The sequence below is a fragment of the Anomaloglossus baeobatrachus genome, chromosome 6 (assembly GCF_048569485.1).
Source record: "Anomaloglossus baeobatrachus isolate aAnoBae1 chromosome 6, aAnoBae1.hap1, whole genome shotgun sequence".
NCBI classification, from domain to species: Eukaryota; Metazoa; Chordata; class Amphibia; order Anura; family Aromobatidae; genus Anomaloglossus; species Anomaloglossus baeobatrachus.
The window spans coordinates 229,495,367-229,515,942 of record NC_134358.1 but is presented as its reverse complement, the minus strand read 5'-3'; the positions used below and the strand labels follow the sequence as shown (position 1 = coordinate 229,515,942).

The following is a 20,576-nucleotide window of genomic DNA, read 5'->3' as shown; positions in this document are numbered from 1 at the left end:
CTATTCTCCTGACCAAATTTAATCTGCTTCCCCCCCATGGAATTAAGGTGCAGGAGCATGAATGTAACACAGTTTAAGACAGACAGGGGAAACCAAAACTCAGACACACTGCAAATTCACAGGAACAAACAGTAAGAGACTAATGAGTAAAGCAAGAGCAAGAAGGTAGTAACAAAAAGACAAGGTTTAACACCACAACGGCTCACAGCATTAATGAACAACAACCACCAGTAAGTCTGGTTCACAACACCTCACCAGACCAGTATAGGTAAACTATAGTTGGCATGATTCAAATAGTCCATTCAGCATTTATAGAAGAGTAGCAAATATGATTGGCTCCCCCACAACATGTGAACAAAGAAACTAACAAGCAGCCCAGCAGAGATTAACTCTTGCTAACCTGTCTAAGCCTGGGATCCACGTCCGTGTCTCCATGCACTGATCAGAGACCTCAGAGAAGTTAGCAGGCAGATCGCCAGAATCAGTGGGAGCCGATTGATTGCTATGATGGCCGGGGGTCTGCTGAAGATCCCCTTGCCTGTCATGTGAACAACAGTTTTGGCATTGTTGTGTCACGTGAGCCCTGCAGTCAATTAGCCGTTTCTTCAATCTCCCCTCGTTCAGAAAAAACAGACATCCAGAGGAAGTGAAAGAGCAGCTACAGCTCTGACTTACTCTGAATTTCAGTTACGTCTGAAGGAGGGGAGGATGTCACACAAACCCCGGAAGAGCCAATGCTGACACTACTAAAATGGCACCAGGGGTGGAATAGCTGTTATTATTTTACTTGGGGGAAACAGTGATTAAGGCGGGGTTGTCTAAGTAGTGGACAATCCCTTTAAGTAAATACATTTTCAAGAGGATTTTAATTGGATGGTCCAAAGGCTGAAGAAATTTTCATCTAAATTCCTATCTATGTATTGCCATGATGTATACTAATTTCTAATATGGCTGCATTAAAAATTCCCTATCCTTTCTTAACTACACTATCTCACTGCTATTCTATTTTTTTACTATTTCCTACCTAATGACACTTCGTTTGAGAATCCCAGTACATGCTGGGATAGTCAAACAAAGCATCATCAGAGGGCAGAGGCTGCAGTCACTGACACATCCTCTGCCCCCTCACTGAACTGAATCGTCATCAATGAAGCTTGTTTCAGGATGCCGGGTTAGACCCTGTACCTGCACATTTTTTGATTTGCATAGTGATATAGCTCTCTGTGTTGCCAGCTTAGATTAATAGTAACAAGCCAACAATCCAGAACACTATCAGTGCGCATTGGCAGAATCATTGGCGTACAGATACCATCACTGTCCCCGCATCTGACATGAGACTAGAAGTCGGGAAAAACAAATTTGGTAGCAATTAGATAGTGTAGTTAGAGCAGAATAGGGAATTTTTAAGGCAGCCATATTAGAACTTAGTTTAGATTACGGTAATAAATATACTGAACAAAAATATAAATGCAGCACTTGTATCACAGAGTGTGTGAAGCTATCAGGAGCTCCTGGACTGATCCTCAGGCTAGGGGGGCCTAGTTATCCCTGCTTCCAGAGAGACCTCTGATGGTGAGGATGTCTGGGCCGCCTTCCTGGTCCTGCTCATGGCCAGCCCTGATCTAATACCCCCTCTCTCCCACCCCAGGGGAGGGCTGGGACTGCAGTGGTAACTCCGCAGAAATAGAAAAACAGGGGACACCAAAAACTCTATCACACAGCACGCTAACACAGTGGTCTAGTGGTCTAAAACAACACAAGATAAGAACAATGAGGATAAACAACCATCAGAAGCAGTCAAACACCAGCAGGATCCTTAGCCTTACAAGAAGCTTCCTGTCTCCTTGGGTGGTCAGTATAGAATGAATCTATAGCCGGCATCACATGACGTATCATGTGACTATTACAAGAGGAGGGGGGTGGGCAGAAAGCAGCTGCAGCTGAGATAAACTAGTTAGCAGCAAACAGAAAGGAAAAACAATATTAACCCTTGCAGTGCCAACAGAAAGAAAATATGTTTAATTTGCAGAACCTAAAAACTAACTGTAAACCATCATAAATCTCTCAACAGCAAGAAACACTCGTGACAACTTGTTTATGCTCCCATTTTTGATGAGCTGACCTCATAGATCTAAGACCTTTTCTATGTATACAAAAGGCCTTTTTCCTTCAAATATTATTCACAAATTTGTCTACATCTGTGTTAGTGAGCACTTCTCTTTTGCTGAGATAATCCATTCACTTCACAGGTGTGGCATATCAAGATGCTGATTGGACAGCATGATTATTGCACAGGTGTGCCTTAGGCTGGCCACAATATAAGGCCACTCTAAAATGTGCAGTTTTATAACAACAAAATGCCACTGATGTCACAAGCGAGGGAGCGTGCAATTTGCATGTTGACTGAAGGAATGTCCACCAGAGCTGTTACCTGTGAATTGAATGTTCATTGCTCTACCATAAGCCATCTCCAAAAGCATTTCAGAGAATTTGGCCTCACAACCGGACACCACATGTAACCACACCAGCCCAGGACCTCAACATACAGCACCTTCACCTCCAAGATCGTCTGAGACCAGCCCCCTGCTGCAAATATAGGTGTGTATAGCCAAAGAATTTCTGCACAAACTGCCAGAAACCATCTCAGGGAAGCTCATCTGCTGCTCGTCGTCCTGATCAGGGTCTCCACTCCACCTGACTGCAGTTTGTCATCTTAACTGACTTGAGTGGGCAAATGCTCACATTCAATGGCATCTGGCATGATGGAGATGTGTTCTCTTCATGGATGACTCACAATTTTCACTGTACAAGGCAGATGACAGACTGGCAAATGGTGGTCACACCAGATATTGACTGGTTTTCTGACCCCCCTCTGAACCCACCCAATACCGTAAAACTGCAATTTTAGAGTGGCCCTTAATTTTAGCCAGCCTAAGGCACACCTGTGCAATAATCATGCTGCCTAATCAGCATCTTGATATGCCACACGTGTGAGGTAGATGGATAAAGGAGAAGTGCTCACTAATGTAGATTTCACCAAATTTGTGAACTATAGTTGAGAGAAAAAGGCCTTTTGTGTACATTGAAAAAGTCTTAGATGTATGAGGTCAGCTCATGAAAAATGGGAGCAAAAAACAAAAGTGTTGTGTTTATATTTTTGTTCAGCATAAATAGGGATTTAGATGAAAATTTTGTCAGTCTTCTGACAACCCCTTTAAAGGGAACCTGTCACCAGAATTTTCGCTATTAAACTAAAAGAATCCCCTTCTGCAGCTCATGGGCTACATTCTATAAAGGTTTATCTTGCTACTGGCCCCCTTTTCAGATCTAAATAATAACTTTATAAAATATTACCTTTTGCTATGGTAATGAGGTTTGCTGGCCCGGTGAGCGGGCTGTATTTCGTCCGTTATCCCCCCTCCTGCCGCTGTTCGCCGTCCCCCAGTGTTCATTTTCATAGATGAGGCTGCCACCCTCATGTTCAGCAGTGCTCCTGAACTCTCGCGCATGCGCAGTTGCACTATAGCGGGACTGAGCACTGTTTTCAAATCGCAAACGCCGGTGATGTTATTGCGCAGGCGCGAGATTATGGGCGGCGCTGTGAATGTCATCACCAGCATCATCCAAGTACCCGCCCTTAATCTCGCGCCTGCGCAATAACATCACCGGCGCTCGCAATTTGAAAACATTGCTCAGTCCCGCGATAGTGCCACTGCGCATGCGCGAGACTTCAGGAGCACTGCGGAACATGAGGGTGGCAGCCTCATCTATGAAAATGAACACTGGAGGACGGCCAACAGTGGCAGGAGGGGGGATAACGGACGAAATACAGCCCGCCCACCGGGCCAGCAAACCTCATTACCATAGCAAAAGGTAATATTTTATAAAATTGTTATTTAGATCTGAAAGGGGGGCCAGCAGCAAGATGAACCTTTATAGAATGCAGCCCAGGAGCTGCAGAAGGGGATCTTTTAGTTTAATAGCAAAAATTCTGGTGACAGGTTCCCTTTAAAGCAACTCTTTTCTTGGGCCACTTTCACAAGGCAGTATTTAAAAAAAAAAAAAATATATATATATATATATATATATATATATATATATATATATATATATATTACAATCACAAAATTTTGCACAGACACCTCATGTGACCCAGGGAACGTCGTAGACTATGTTTTGACAGGAAAATTTTACGCCGCGCTTTACAGTTACTCTCCAAAAAACATGCCTTCATTAAAGTAAATAGAGCCTGGAACTACAGGTTATTTGTAGGAGCTGTGAGTGGTTGCTATAGGAACAAAAGACATTCATAGTATAAGAAGCTTATATGTAAGGTAATAAGATGTCGGTGGGGAGACGGATAGAGAGAGACAGAGAGGGACAGACAGAGAGAGAGACAGACAGGGAAAGAGATAGAGACAGAGAGGGAAAGAGACAGACAGAGACAAACGGTGAAAGAGACAGACAGAGACAGACGGTGAAAAAGACAGACCTTGAAAAAGACAGATAGGAAAAAAGACAGACAGACATTCAGACAGGGACAGAGACAGGCAGACAGGGAAGGAGGAGACAGCCAGAGAGACAAAGATAGATGGGTAAAGACACAGACCTTGATAGAGACAGACAGGGAAAGAGATAGAGAAATAGAGACAGACAAAGACAGACAGACAGGGAAAGAGACAGACAGGAAAAGACACAGACAGAGACGGGGAGACAGACTGGGAAAGAGACAGACCTGGGAAAGGGACAGACCTGGAAAGAGACAGATGGGGAAAGAAACAGAGAGATAGAGACAGACAAAGAAAGAGACAGTCAGAGACAGACAGACGGGGAAAGAGACAGACGGGGAAAGAGACAGACGGGGAAAGAGACAGACGGGGAAAGAGACAGACGGGGAAAGAGACAGACGGGGAAAGAGACAGACGGGGAAAGAGACAGACGGGGAAAGAGACAGACTGGGAAAGAGACAGACGGGGAAAGAGGCAGACGGGGAAAGAGGCAGACGGGGAAAGAGGCAGACGGGGAAAGAGGCAGACGGGGAAAGAGGCAGACGGGGAAAGAGGCAGACGGGGAAAGAGGCAGACGGGGAAAGAGGCAGACGGGGAAAGAGGCAGACGGGGAAAGAGGCAGACGGGGAAAGAGGCAGACGGGGAAAGAGGCAGACGGGGAAAGAGGCAGACGAGAAAAGAGGCAGACGGGGAAAGAGGCAGACGGGGAAAGAGGCAGACGAGGAAAGAGGCAGACGAGAAAAGAGGCAGACGAGGAAAGAGGCAGACGAGGAAAGAGGCAGACCTGGAAAGAGGCAGACCTGGAAAGAGGCAGACCTGGAAAGAGGCAGACCTGGAAAGAGGCAGACCTGGAAAGAGACAGACCTGGAAAGAGACAGACCTGGAAAGAGACAGACCTGGAAAGAGACAGACGGGGAAGGAGACAGACAGACAGACGGGGAAAGAGACAGACGGGGAAAGAGACAGACGGGGAAAGAGGCAGACGGGGAAAGAGGCAGACGGGGAAAGAGGCAGACGGGGAAAGAGGCAGACGGGGAAAGAGGCAGACGAGGAAAGAGGCAGACGAGAAAAGAGGCAGACGAGGAAAGAGGCAGACGAGGAAAGAGGCAGACCTGGAAAGAGGCAGACCTGGAAAGAGGCAGACCTGGAAAGAGGCAGACCTGGAAAGAGGCAGACCTGGAAAGAGACAGACCTGGAAAGAGACAGACGGGGAAGGAGACAGACAGACAGACGGGGAAAGAGACAGACGGGGAAAGAGACAGACGGGGAAAGAGACAGACGGGGAAAGAGACAGACGGGGAAAGAGACAGATCTGGAAAGAGACAGACAGAGCACATTACTTGGCCAATTTAGTTAAATCTGTTTGAATATCTGTGGTGATGAAATATATGTTGTGAAATGCTTCTATTAGCTTAGTTTTTGCCTTTTAATAATTACATTTCTATCTATTTGTTTTGTGGCTTTTGTGTTCAGAATACATTTTTGTTAATACATTCTACTTTGTTAACAGCAGTTATGAACCCGGGCGAAGCCGGGTAGTACAGCTAGTATATATATATATATATATATATATATATATAATATATCGTAAAACTGTTGAAAACTATGATTGTTAGAAGATTATTCTAGTCTTTCATTTTTGTCAGTTTTCCATGTTTAGACACATTCCACTACTAGAATGATTATATTTATTGGCTCAATTCCTGAATGCATTAACATAGCAGAAGAAATCAGAGATTCCCGGACAGGCATTCTCATGGAGCTTTGTGGCTTATCAGTTTGTAACATTGCATCATTTTACTGTAAGGTTTGGCAAAGAGTTTGAAAAAAACAAATTCAAGACAAGAGATCTGACTTCCTACAGTTTTATTTCCACTCACTAGGTGGCGATCAGGATCTATGGCTTGTGTTTAGTTTGTGCTAATTGGCATCCGTGGGAAAGCACTTACCTTAGACAGACAGTATTGTCAAATCAATTTTACATTTAGTTGAATTTTCTGCTGGGATTATTTTCATGAAGGTTATTTTAATAATGCGGAGTTGCTCACCAGAACTACATTAAAAATGTAATTTACAGTTTTATAAACTATCCATGCTCTTACCATCTCGGTATGTTATCTTTAAACTTGTGGAAATAATTATAAAATATAAAGTTGTAGGGGTCACTTGTTAAAACTAAATGACTTATTTTCTACTTATTATAGGATGGTGGCTGCAGTTGTCCAGGAGATGTCGCAAAAGCATTTGGTAAGTCGTGTGACATATACCGTACAGACCAAAAGTTTGGACACACCTTCTCATTCAAAGAGTTTTCTTTATTTTCATGACTCTGAAAATTGTAGATTCACATTGAAGGCATCAAAATTATGAATTAACACATGTGGAATGAAATACTTAACAAAAAAGTGTGAAACAACTGAAAGTATGTCTTATATTCTAGGTTCAAAGTAGCCACCTTTTGCTTTGATTACTGCTTTGCACACTCTTAGAATTCTCTTGATGAGCTTCAAGAGGTAGTCACCGGAAATTGTCTTCCAACAGTCTTGAAGGAGTTCCCAGAGATGCTTAGCACTTGTTGGCGCTTTTGCCTTCACTCTGCGGTCCAGCTTACCCCCAAACCATCTCGATTGGGTTCAGGTCTGGTGACTGTGGAGGCCTGGTCATCTGGCGTAGCATCTCATCACTCTCCTTCTTAGTCAAATAGCCCTTACACAGCCTGGAGGTGTGTTTGGCGGTCATTGTCCTGTTGAAAAATAAATGATGGTCCAACTAAACGCAAACCGGATGGAATAGCATGCCACTGCAAGATGCTGTGGTAGCCATGCTGGTTCAGTATGCCTTCAATTTTGAATAAATCCCCAACAGTGTCACCAACAAAGCACCCCCACACCATTACACCTCCTCCTCCATGCTTCATGGTGGGAACCAGGCACGTAGAGTCCATCCGTTCACCTTTTCTGGGTCGCACAAAGACATGGTGGTTGGATCCAAAGATCTCAAATTTGGACTCATCAGACCAAAGCACAGATTTCCACTGGTCTAATGTCCATTATGTGTGTTCTTTAGCCCAAACAAGTCTCTTCTGTTTGTTGCCTGTCCTTAGCAGTGATTTCCTAGCAGCTATTTTACCAAGAAGGGCTGCTGCACAGAGTCTCCTCTTAACAGTTTTTCTAGAGATGTGTCTGCTGCTAGAACTCTGTGTGGCATTATCCTGATCTCTAATCTGAACTGCTGTTAACCTGCGATTTCTGAGGCTGGTGACTAGGATAAACTTATCCTCCGCAGCAGAGGTGACTCTTGGTCTTCCTTTCCTGGGGCGGTCCTCATGTAAGCCAGTTTCTTTGTAGCGTTTGATGGTTTTTGCCACTGCACTTGGGGACACTTTCAAAGTTTTCCCATTATTTCGGACAGACTGACCTTAATATCTTAAAATAATGATGGGCACTCGTTTTTCTTTACTTAGCTGTTTTTTTCTTACCATAATACAAATTCTAACAGTCTATTGAGTAGGACTGTCAGCTGTATATCCACCAGATTTCTGGTCAACACAACTGGTGGTCCCAACCCCATTTATAAGGCAAGAAATCCCACTTATTAAACCTGATGTGGCACACCTGTGAAGTGAAAACCATTTCTGGTGACTAACTCTTGAAGCTCATCAAGAGAATGCCAAGAGTGTGCAAAGTAGTAATCAAAGCAAAAGGTGGCTACTTTGAAGAACATTATATATATATATATATATATATATATATATATATATATATATACATATACATATATTCACAGGAAATGACACAGTGAAAGCTGTAGAGTTATCTACAGTAACACATGTATTTTGAGCACAACAGATGCTGTAATTGTGGAATCAGAAGAAAATTAAACTTGATTAAGAAGTAACATATTCAAATGACCCATGGGGTATGTGCACACTGTTTTTTTAGGACATTTTTTTGAGCAGAAACTGAGCTGAAATCTGCCGTAGGAAGCACTAAAAAAAGACCAAAAGAATTCACTTATGCACAGCAATGTAAAAACGATATGCTATACATATGTTCAGTCTTTTTGAACTTCTTTTACCCGCTTTAGGCTTCCAAAGCCACCTGACTATTTCTCAGGCGGCTTCAGCTTAGTAACCGCTCACTATTAATATATGCAATTTAAAAAAACAAACAAACCTCAATAGACGTAACAAAGATGCTTCAGACACCGCTGGAATTTTCCTGAATCGTTTTTGCTGGAAAGACTTAGTGGGTGCATCTAAAAGATGACCATGTACACAAACTCCAATTCCTCTGAGGTAAATTCAAAATTCCTCAAGATCTTCAAATTTCTACTCTGTTCCCACTCCAAAAACAGCAAAAAGACTCAATTTACACATAACCCAGCATGGAAAAACTACTTACAAAAAAAAGGGTAAAAGGCCCTTTCCCCTGCAATTTACTGGGCGATTTAGCAAAAGGAAAGGTCTAGTAAGTGAATTAGGGTATGTTCACACATGATGTTTTGCTGCGTTTTTTTATATGTCGCATTTGGTGCTTCAAGTACGCAATCTTTTACAGTTAATCAAAAATCAATGAGATTTCTGAAATCTCGTGCACGCTCTGACTTTTTTTTTCCGTACTTTGAGTCTTGTTGCATTTTTGCCGAGATGCATAATTTCAATTCTTTCAGTGTTTTGTAGTTTTTCACCCATTCAAATAAATACACTACAGTTCAAAAGTTTGGGGTCACCCAGACAAATTATCTTTTCCATGAAAAATCATACTTTTATTTATCAAATGAGTTGCAAAATGAATAGAAAATATAGACCAGACATTGACTAGGTTAGAAATAATGATTATTACTTGAAATAATAATTTTCTCCTTCAAACTTTGCTTTTGTCACAGAATGCTCCTTTCCAGCAATTCCAGCTTTGCAGACCTTCGGCATTCTAGCTATTAATTTGATGAGGTAATCTAGAGATATTTCACCCCATGCTTCCAGAAGCCGCTCTTACAAGTTGGATTGGCTTGATGGGCACTTTTTGCATACCATACGGTCAAGCTGCTCCCACAACCGCTCAATAGGGTTGAGATCTGGTGACTGGGCTGGCCACTCCATTACAGATAGAATACCAGCTGCCTGCTTCTTCCCTAAATAGTTCATCCATAATTTGGAGGTGTGCTTTAGGTCATTGTCCTGTTGTAGGATGAAATTGGCTCCAATCAAGCGCTGTCCACAGGGTATGGCATGGCAAAATGGAGTGATAGCCTTCCTTCTTCAAAATCCCTTTTACATTGTACAAATCTCCCACTTTACCAGCACCAAAGCAACCCCAGACCATCACATTACCTCCACCATGCTTGACACTCTTCCAGCATCTTTTCAGTAGTTCTGCATCTCACAAATGTTCTTCTGGGTGATCTAAACACCTCAAACTTCGATTCGTCTGTCCATAACACTTTTTTCCAGTCGCCCTCTGTCCAATGTCTGTGTTCTTTTGCCCATATTAATCTTTTTTTTATTAGCCAGTCTCAAATATGGCTTTTTCTTTGCCACTCTGCCCTGAAGGCCAGCATTCCAGAGTCGCCTCTTCACTGTAGACGTTGACACTGGTGTTTTGCGGGTAGTATTTAAAGAAGCTGCCAGTTGAGGATCTGTGAGGCGTCGATTTCTCAAACTAGAGACTCTAATGTACTTGTCTTGTTGCTCAGTTGTGCAGCAGGGCCTCCCACTTCTCTTTCTACTCTGGTTAGAGCCTGTTTGTGCTCTCCTCTGAAGGGAGTAGTAGTAAAACTTCAGTTTCTTGGCAATTTCTCGCATGGAATATTTTTAATTTCTAAGAACAAGAATAGACTGTCGAGTTTCACATGAACGTTCTCTTTTCTGGCCATTTTGAGAGTTTAATGGAACCAACAAATGTAATGCTCCAGATTCTCAACTAGCTCAAAGGAAGATCAGTTTTATAGCTTCTCTAATCAGCAAAAGTGTTTCAGCTGTTCTAACATACTTGCACAAGGGTTTCCAAGGGATTTCTAAACATCCATTAGCCTTCTAACAGTTAGCAAACACAATGTACCATTAGAACATTGAAGTGGTGGTTGTTGGAAATGGCCCTCTATACAGCTATGTAGATATTGCATTAAAACCAGACGTTTGAAGCTAGAATAGTCATTTATCACATTAACAATGTATAGAGTGTATTTCTGTTTAATTTAATGTTAACTTCATTGAAAAAAATGTGCTTTTCTTTCAAAAATAAGGAAATATCTAAGTGACCCTAAACTTTTGATCCGTAATGTAGATAAAAAATGCCAGTAAAAATTTTGAAAAAAAACATGCAAAAAACACACCATAAATGCAAATATTGTATACAGCTTGTGAACATATTCTTACAGTACGAGTATAATCTTCCATTTTTGAGATACACAAATACTGAATATGAAGTATCAACTCTTGGGCAGTCAGATATTCTGCCGATTTCCTGCCTAGACTTTCTATCCACCAGACTTTCTATCTATTCAGTATTTTAGTACCAGCGTTGAGATTTTATGAAATTTTGTGGGATATCTTCAGAAAATACCGTTCATCTTGTGTAAAATTAGAACAATTGGAAAATGTTGAGCAGTCTGCAGATTTGCAGAATGATCATGACAAATGGTATCTGCGAGTCATGAGAGACAAGTCACTTTTACCACTTTTTTCTACCTTCTAACCCCCCAGGAATACCCAGACCAAACACTGGGATTAGATTTAGATGGCCATATCAGCCTTTTATTAATAGATAACTTAAAGAAACAATGTAAACCATATCACAATTTTAGAGGCGTGGTCTTGGAAGCCCCATAGCTATGACAGATATAATACACCCCCCTCGGTCCAGGTGGTATCTTACCACTAGCCGCTATGCTCCAGCTCATAGGCACCTGTTAATCAACCTTGCCAAGAAGCATAAACCATTATCCATGGGCCCACGAATCCCTTAACCCGAGTTTATTTAATTCCATCTGGGGGGGGGGTTTAAAACCTCGTGAGCTCCCCCCCACACTGACCCATATCTGCCGACTTTGAGAATCTCTACTCCATGCCACAAGCATAAATATTTTATGACCCTCCACACCATCAATTCTCTCTTGATACCTTCTTGAACCACCAGACACCATATGTCTAAACCGACTGCATTTAAGTATATCCTGTCCTGTCTCCAAAACTCTCCAACTCAAAGTCGACATGATACACTGCCACTGCACCGTTCCTCACAATAAATCGAGCCACTGCTTCTATTTACCTTGATCATAGACCTATTTACCTCATCCACAGACCGACACACCTTCATTGGAACATTATCCTACCAGATTGTGAAATATTCCCTACAACCTCAATAAATTGAACTTGATATCCTTTAAGAATTCTTGGCATGGACTCCTACCAAAATCATTACCACCTAAATGGATTACCGATACATCCAAATATTAAATTCTAGGAGAAACTGACTTCTCACAATTCTCCGTTTACCAATCCATCAGAGGATGGCTTTCATTCTCGAAATTCCCAAAAAAGAAAGTAAAGGAAAGTCCCATAATCCATACAAGTTGAGGACTCTTGTCTCTGAAAATAAAGTTACTACATACCATAGACCACCAACAAATTAAACAACTTGCCAAACTAACCGACTTACACCTAAGCCGGATGTACATAAAATCTGAACCTCGCAGATTCCCATCTCCCAATCCTTTTCACCACTTCAAAACTCAGTACCCTTTTGGCAACCTCTGTAACCGCCCCAATCCCAAACAAAATTGCCATTATAATCCCCCAAACTTAGAAACCCTTTCATTGAATAAAAAACACAGTCCTCTCTACATTGCCACTGAGTGTCTTGACTCTTCAGGACCCCCAGTGCATGGTAGGAAAGTATATTCTTAACATTTTCCCTTTACGACAGCTAGTACATTTCCTTGTCTGATTACACCATCAGCAAGATTTTTTTAACTAACTTTCTTATTCTTCTGGGTCTCTATGTGCATGATGCCTGTGCCATACACGGATACAATTCTTGTGCTGTTCATGTTTAGCAGTGTATACACTTTCTTTGTATTTTAGCTGGTACAGCTCGTCTTTGATTTTTCCTTCTGCTAATGTGTGACCTTTTTGAGATGATACACCTGTCATCTTTAAATGTAACCTCCTTTATTTGTCTTGCGAGTTAGATTGCTTACAAGACTAGGGACATAGAGCATGTCTTTGGCTGGCATCTTACTGCTTTGTCTGGGGAGTCTTGACAATTAATGTAACCTTCTCCTATCTCCTGTGAACTTATATACTGAATATTAGCCATCATCACTTTCTCTGAGTTACTTTGGTTAAGGTTAGAGAAGACGTTTCTGTCATTAGACATATGACTAGTTTCCCTAGAGTCTATACACCATGCATGCTTTGATGTATATGCATTAGCAGTAAACGCATCTTCAGTACTTGAAGTGTCATATTCTTCAGTAATGGCACACTTAACCCTATGATGATTATTTTTATTTTTCTGCTGATTCAGTTTAGCTTTCCAGACTCTGCAGTCAGCCTTTAGGTGCCCTGAGTTTTTGCAGAGAAAACACTCATGTGTTTCTGTCAAATTACTTTTATTTTCTGGCAGATCTTGGGTTTTTAAAGCGGATTCTGCATTGGATATCCACTGCTGCTGACACTTTCTGTTTTTCGCTTATACTCATTTATAATCTTTCCTCTGACCGATTCCAATGTAAGCTCATTATCTGGGCACGCATCTAGTGCAGTATGACATAGCTTTCTGGTAGACCGCTCAGTGGTACGGTAGTGCAGCAACAATTTCTAGAGTATTTCTTATGTAGTCCTGCATATCTTGGCCCATATTTAGATTGATACAGCTTTCCCATTAAGTAAGGCTTATTGCTGAGATTTATCCTTTCATGCACTTTTTGCAGTTGTTCCCACATTTCGCTTGTTGTCTCACATTGACGTATATGCACAATCTGATCATCATCTAGTGCTTTATATTTTCTTATCCAGTCTGGTAGTGGGTAAGGTTTAGGGGTACTTCACACAGCGAGATCGCTACTGAGATCGCTGCTGAGTCACGTTTTTTGTGACACAGCAGTGACCTCATTAGCGATCTCGCTGTGTGTGACACTGAGCAGCGATCTGGCCCCTGCTGTGAAATCGCTGCTCGTTACACACAGCCCTGGTTCGTTTTTTTATTGTTGCTCTCCTGCTGATAAGCACTAGTGATGAGCGAGTACTAAAAAGCTCGGGTGCTCGAAGCTCGGGCCGAGCCTCCCAAGATACTCGTGTACTCGGGCCGAGCAACGAGCCCAATGTTATCCTATGGGAGACCCGAGTATTTTTGTGAAATGACCCCCCGGCAGCATGGAGAAACCCTAAAAATGGCACAAAAGTCTCAGAAGAGTGCTCAAATGACATGGCAACAGCATGGGGAAGACCCCTTGAAGCATTTATCACTGAAAAGTCACAGCTGTGAACAATTTTGTCCGCGTTTTACGCCATTTTTACGGACTCACCAGAAAACCTTCCAAAATGACCCCAAAATGATTTTTCATGGCGGAAATGTTAAGGGCACATACCCAATAGTGAGATAGAGCTGGTGTATGTTACTTTTTGAGATTAATACATGAAAGATTTTACGTGAAAACATTGTGTGGCACTCCGATGTCCCTGAGAAGAGACGTACATGAAGGCCTCTTGAGTCTAATGTGCCCATTTTGAGGAAGTGAGTCTTTGTAGTATTTTCCTTTGCCAGGGCAGTCCAAAATTGTGAGGTTCACCAATGCCCCTGCATACAGACGTGCATGATGGCCTGTAAACCTGAAGTGCCCATTGTAAGGAAGTGGGTCTATTTCAGTATAGCCCTTTGCCAGGGCAGCCAAAAATTGGGAGGCTCCACATTGTCCCTGGATAGAGACGTGCATGAGGGCCTGTAAACCTGAAGTGCCCATTGTAAGGAAGTGGGTCTATTTCAGTATAGCCCTTTGCCAGGGCAGCCAAAAATTGGGAGGCTCCACATTGTCCCTGGATAGAGACGTGCATGATGGCCTGTAAACCTGAAGTGCCCATTGTAAGGAAGTGGGTCTATTTCAGTATAGCCCTTTGCCAGGGCAGCCAAAAATTGGGAGGCTCCACATTGTCCCTGGATAGAGACGTGCATGAGGGCCTGTAAACCTGAAGTGCCCATTGTAAGGAAGTGGGTCTATTTCAGTATAGCCCTTTGCCAGGGCAGCCAAAAATTGGGAGGCTCCACATTGTCCCTGGATAGAGACGTGCATGAGGGCCTGTAAACGTGAAGTGCCCATTGTAAGGAAGTGGGTCTATTTCAGTATAGCCCTTTGCCAGGGCAGCCAAAAATTGGGAGGCTCCACATTGTCCCTGGATAGAGACGTGCATGAGGGCCTGTAAACCTGAAGTGCCCATTGTAAGGAAGTGGGCCTATTTCAGTATAGCCCTTTGCCAGGGCAGCCAAAAATTGGGAGGCTCCACATTGTCCCTGGATAGAGACGTGCATGATGGCCTGTAAACCTGAAGTGCCCATTGTAAGGAAGTGGGTCTATTTCAGTATAGCCCTTTGCCAGGGCAGCCAAAAATTGGGAGGCTCCACATTGTCCCTGGATAGAGACGTGCATGATGGCCTGTAAACCTGAAGTGCCCATTGTAAGGAAGTGGGTCTATTTCAGTATAGCCCTTTGCCAGGGCAGCCAAAAATTGGGAGGCTCCACATTGTCCCTGGATAGAGACGTGCATGAGGGCCTGTAAACCTGAAGTGCCCATTGTAAGGAAGTGGGTCTATTTCAGTATAGCCCTTTGCCAGGGCAGCCAAAAATTGGGAGGCTCCACATTGTCCCTGGATAGAGACGTGCATGATGGCCTGTAAACCTGAAGTGCCCATTGTAAGGAAGTGGGTCTATTTCAGTATAGCCCTTTGCCAGGGCAGCCAAAAATTGGGAGGCTCCACATTGTCCCTGGATAGAGACGTGCATGAGGGCCTGTAAACCTGAAGTGCCCATTGTAAGGAAGTGGGTCTATTTCAGTATAGCCCTTTGCCAGGGCAGCCAAAAATTGGGAGGCTCCACATTGTCCCTGGATAGAGACGTGCATGAGGGCCTGTAAACGTGAAGTGCCCATTGTAAGGAAGTGGGTCTATTTCAGTATAGCCCTTTGCCAGGGCAGCCAAAAATTGGGAGGCTCCACATTGTCCCTGGATAGAGACGTGCATGAGGGCCTGTAAACCTGAAGTGCCCATTGTAAGGAAGTGGGTCTATTTCAGTATAGCCCTTTGCCAGGGCAGCCAAAAATTGGGAGGCTCCACATTGTCCCTGGATAGAGACGTGCATGAGGGCCTGTAAACGTGAAGTGCCCATTGTAAGGAAGTGGGTCTATTTCAGTATAGCCCTTTGCCAGGGCAGCCAAAAATTGGGAGGCTCCACATTGTCCCTGGATAGAGACGTGCATGAGGGCCTGTAAACCTGAAGTGCCCATTGTAAGGAAGTGGGTCTATTTCAGTATAGCCCTTTGCCAGGGCAGCCAAAAATTGGGAGGCTCCACATTGTCCCTGGATAGAGACGTGCATGATGGCCTGTAAACCTGAAGTGCCCATTGTAAGGAAGTGGGTCTATTTCAGTATAGCCCTTTGCCAGGGCAGCCAAAAATTGGGAGGCTCCACATTGTCCCTGGATAGAGACGTGCATGAGGGCCTGTAAACCTGAAGTGCCCATTGTAAGGAAGTGGGTCTATTTTAGTATAGCCCTTTGCCAGGGCAGCCAAAAATTGGGAGGCTCCACATTGTCCCTGGATAGAGACGTGCATGATGGCCTGTAAACCTAAAGTGCCCATTGTAAGGAAGTGGGTCTATTTCAGTATAGCCCTTTGCCAGGGCAGCCAAAAATTGGGAGGCTCCACATTGTCCCTGGATAGAGACGTGCATGATGGCCTGTAAACCTGAAGTGCCCATTGTAAGGAAGTGGGTCTATTTCAGTATAGCCCTTTGCCAGGGCAGCCAAAAATTGGGAGGCTCCACATTGTCCCTGGATAGAGACGTGCATGATGGCCTGTAAACCTGAAGTGCCCATTGTAAGGAAGTGGGTCTATTTCAGTATAGCCCTTTGCCAGGGCAGCCAAAAATTGGGAGGCTCCACATTGTCCCTGGATAGAGACGTGCATGATGGCCTGTAAACCTGAAGTGCCCATTGTAAGGAAGTGGGTCTATTTCAGTATAGCCCTTTGCCAGGGCAGCCAAAAATTGGGAGGCTCCACATTGTCCCTGGATAGAGACGTGCATGATGGCCTGTAAACCTGAAGTGCCCATTGTAAGGAAGTGGGTCTATTTCAGTATAGCCCTTTGCCAGGGCAGCCAAAAATTGGGAGGCTCCACATTGTCCCTGGATAGAGACGTGCATGAGGGCCTGTAAACCTGAAGTGCCCATTGTAAGGAAGTGGGTCTATTTCAGTATAGCCCTTTGCCAGGGCAGCCAAAAATTGGGAGGCTCCACATTGTCCCTGGATAGAGACGTGCATGAGGGCCTGTAAACGTGAAGTGCCCATTGTAAGGAAGTGGGTCTATTTCAGTATAGCCCTTTGCCAGGGCAGCCAAAAATTGGGAGGCTCCACATTGTCCCTGGATAGAGACGTGCATGAGGGCCTGTAAACCTGAAGTGCCCATTGTAAGGAAGTGGGTCTATTTCAGTATAGCCCTTTGCCAGGGCAGCCAAAAATTGGGAGGCTCCACATTGTCCCTGGATAGAGACGTGCATGAGGGCCTGTAAACGTGAAGTGCCCATTGTAAGGAAGTGGGTCTATTTCAGTATAGCCCTTTGCCAGGGCAGCCAAAAATTGGGAGGCTCCACATTGTCCCTGGATAGAGACGTGCATGATGGCCTGTAAACCTGAAGTGCCCATTGTAAGGAAGTGGGTCTATTTCAGTATAGCCCTTTGCCAGGGCAGCCAAAAATTGGGAGGCTCCACATTGTCCCTGGATAGAGACGTGCATGAGGGCCTGTAAACCTGAAGTGCCCATTGTAAGGAAGTGGGTCTATTTTAGTATAGCCCTTTGCCAGGGCAGCCAAAAATTGGGAGGCTCCACATTGTCCCTGGATAGAGACGTGCATGATGGCCTGTAAACCTAAAGTGCCCATTGTAAGGAAGTGGGTCTATTTCAGTATAGCCCTTTGCCAGGGCAGCCAAAAATTGGGAGGCTCCACATTGTCCCTGGATAGAGACGTGCATGATGGCCTGTAAACCTGAAGTGCCCATTGTAAGGAAGTGGGTCTATTTCAGTATAGCCCTTTGCCAGGGCAGCCAAAAATTGGGAGGCTCCACATTGTCCCTGGATAGAGACGTGCATGATGGCCTGTAAACCTGAAGTGCCCATTGTAAGGAAGTGGGTCTATTTCAGTATAGCCCTTTGCCAGGGCAGCCAAAAATTGGGAGGCTCCACATTGTCCCTGGATAGAGACGTGCATGAGGGCCTGTAAACCTGAAGTGCCCATTGTAAGGAAGTGGGTCTATTTCAGTATAGCCCTTTGCCAGGGCAGCCAAAAATTGGGAGGCTCCACATTGTCCCTGGATAGAGACGTGCATGATGGCCTGTAAACCTGAAGTGCCCATTGTAAGGAAGTGGGTCTATTTCAGTATAGCCCTTTGCCAGGGCAGCCAAAAATTGGGAGGCTCCACATTGTCCCTGGATAGAGACGTGCATGATGGCCTGTAAACCTGAAGTGCCCATTTTAAGGAAGTGGGTGTATTATAGTATAGCCCTTAGGCAGGGCAGCCAAAAATTGGGAGGCTCCACGTTGTCCCTGGGTAGAGACGTGCATGAGGGCCTCAAAACATTAAGTGTCCATTTTAAGGAAGTGGGTGTATTATAGTATAGCCCTTAGGCAGGGCAGCCAAAAATTGGGAGGCTCCACGTTGTCCCTGGGTAGAGACGTGCATGAGGGCCTCAAAACATTAAGTGTCCATTTTAAGGAAGTGGGTGTATTATAGTATAGCCCTTAGGCAGGGCATCCAAAAATTGGGAGGCTCCACGTTGTCCCTGGGTAGAGACGTGCACGAGGGCCTTAAAACATTAAGTGTCCATTTTAAGGAAGTGGGTGTATTATAGTATAGCCCTTAGGCAGGGCAGCCAAAAATTGGGAGGCTCCACGTTGTCCCTGGGTAGAGACGTGCATGAGGGCCTCAAAACATTAAGTGTCCATTTTAAGGAAGTGGGTGTATTATAGTATAGCCCTTAGGCAGGGCAGCCAAAAATTGGGAGGCTCCACGTTGTCCCTGGGTAGAGACGTGCATGAGGGCCTCAAAACATTAAGTGTCCATTTTAAGGAAGTGGGTGTATTATAGTATAGCCCTTAGGCAGGGCAGCCAAAAATTGGGAGGCTCCATGTTGTCCCTGGGTAGAGACGTGCATGAGGGCCTCAAAACATTGTTCCCATTGCAAAGGAGCGGGTCTCCTGTCGTTGTAATGTCCATTCTGCAAAGAATGGGCGAAAAAATTTACCACTGGGGGTATACCTGAAACAAAGGCCTAAGTATTGCAATTTGTAACGGTCATCATCATGGTGGCGCATGAGGAGAAGGAGGAGCAGTCCAGCGATTATCCAAAGTCCAGAAGTGTGTACCCATGGGTGAGTGGAGGTACATGGCAAACTTTAAATTCCGCTCTCATTTGCTGGTGGTGTGGTGAAGTCTGGCCCAATCCAACCCTTGTTCATCTTGATCAGAGTCAGCCTGTCAGCATTTTCAGTTGACAGGCGGGTGCGTTTATCTGTAATGATTCCACCTGCGGCACGAAAAACACGCTCTGACAAAACGCTAGCAGCAGGGCAGGCCAGGACTTCCAAGGCGTAGAGAGCCAACTCATGCCACGTGTCCAGCTTGGATACCCAATAATTGTAAGGCACAGAGGAATGTCGGAGTACAGTTGTTCGATCTGCAAGGTACTCCTTCAGCATCTGGGCAAACTTAGGATTTCTTGTGGCACTACCCCGCACCTCAGGGGCTGTGGTACGTGAGGGGCTGAGAAAACTGTCCCACATCTTAAAGACTGTTCCCCTACCTCTGGCGGATTGGACTTGTGCCTCTCTCGGCTGTACGCCTCGGTTGTCCACTGATTCCTGACCTATGCCGCTAGCGTTTTGTGAGGGGAATGCTTTGCCTACTTCCGTGAGTATGGCCTTCCGGAACTGCTGCATTTTGGTTGACCTCTCCTCCACGGGAATAAGAGACAAAAAGTTCTCCTTGTAGCGTGGGTCTAACAGTGTTACCAACCAGTAATGATTGTCGGCCAAGATGTTCTTAACGCGAGGGTCACGAGACAGGCAGCTTACCATAAAGTCAGCCATGTGCGCCAGACTCTTAACAGCCAGGACTTCAGTAGCCTGACCAACAAGATGACTGAACATGCTGTCCTCCTCCTCCTCCTCCTCCTCCTCATCTACCCTGTCCTCTGGCCAGCCACGCTGAACCGAGGATATGACTGGTGTGCATGTCATATCCTCAATTTGGCCGGAGAGTTGCTCCATGTCTTCATCCTCCTCCTCGTCATAGTCCTCCACTGCACGTTGTGATGAGACGAGGCTGGGCTGTGTGTTATCACCCACACCCACTACTGTTTCTTGCTGCAACTCATCGCGCTCCGCCTGCAATGCATCATGTTTGTTTTTCAGCAGAGACCGTTTTAGAAGGCAGAGTAGCGGTATGGTGACGCTAATAATGGCGTCATCACCACTCACCATCTTGGTGGAGTCCTCAAAGTTTTGGAGGATGGTACATAGGTCTGACATCCATCTCCACTCCTCAGGTGTTATGTGTGGAGTTTGACCCATTTCCCGACGGCTTAGGTGATGCAGGTACTGAACAACTGCCCTCTTCTGCTCACATATCCTGACCAACATGTGCAGAGTTGAATTCCAACGCGTGGGGACATCACACACCAGTCTGTGAGCCGGAAGATGCAAACGGCGCTGAAAGCCGGCAAGGCCGGCTGAAGCAGTAGGTGACTTTCGAAAATGTGCAGACAGGCGGCGAACTTTTACCAGCAGATCAGACAGCTCTGG

At 44.6% G+C, this 20,576-nt stretch overlaps 1 protein-coding gene across 1 annotated transcript in view; it reads left to right on the top strand.

Annotated features, from left to right (window-relative positions):
* GMPR (guanosine monophosphate reductase) overlaps window positions 1-20,576 on the top strand; it is a 140,491-nt gene that overhangs the window by 73,487 nt on the left and 46,428 nt on the right. The window contains exon 7 of the mRNA XM_075314728.1: window positions 6,713-6,755. Within this exon, the coding sequence (XP_075170843.1) occupies window positions 6,713-6,755 (43 nt within the window). The remainder of the gene's footprint in view (window positions 1-6,712; window positions 6,756-20,576) is intronic.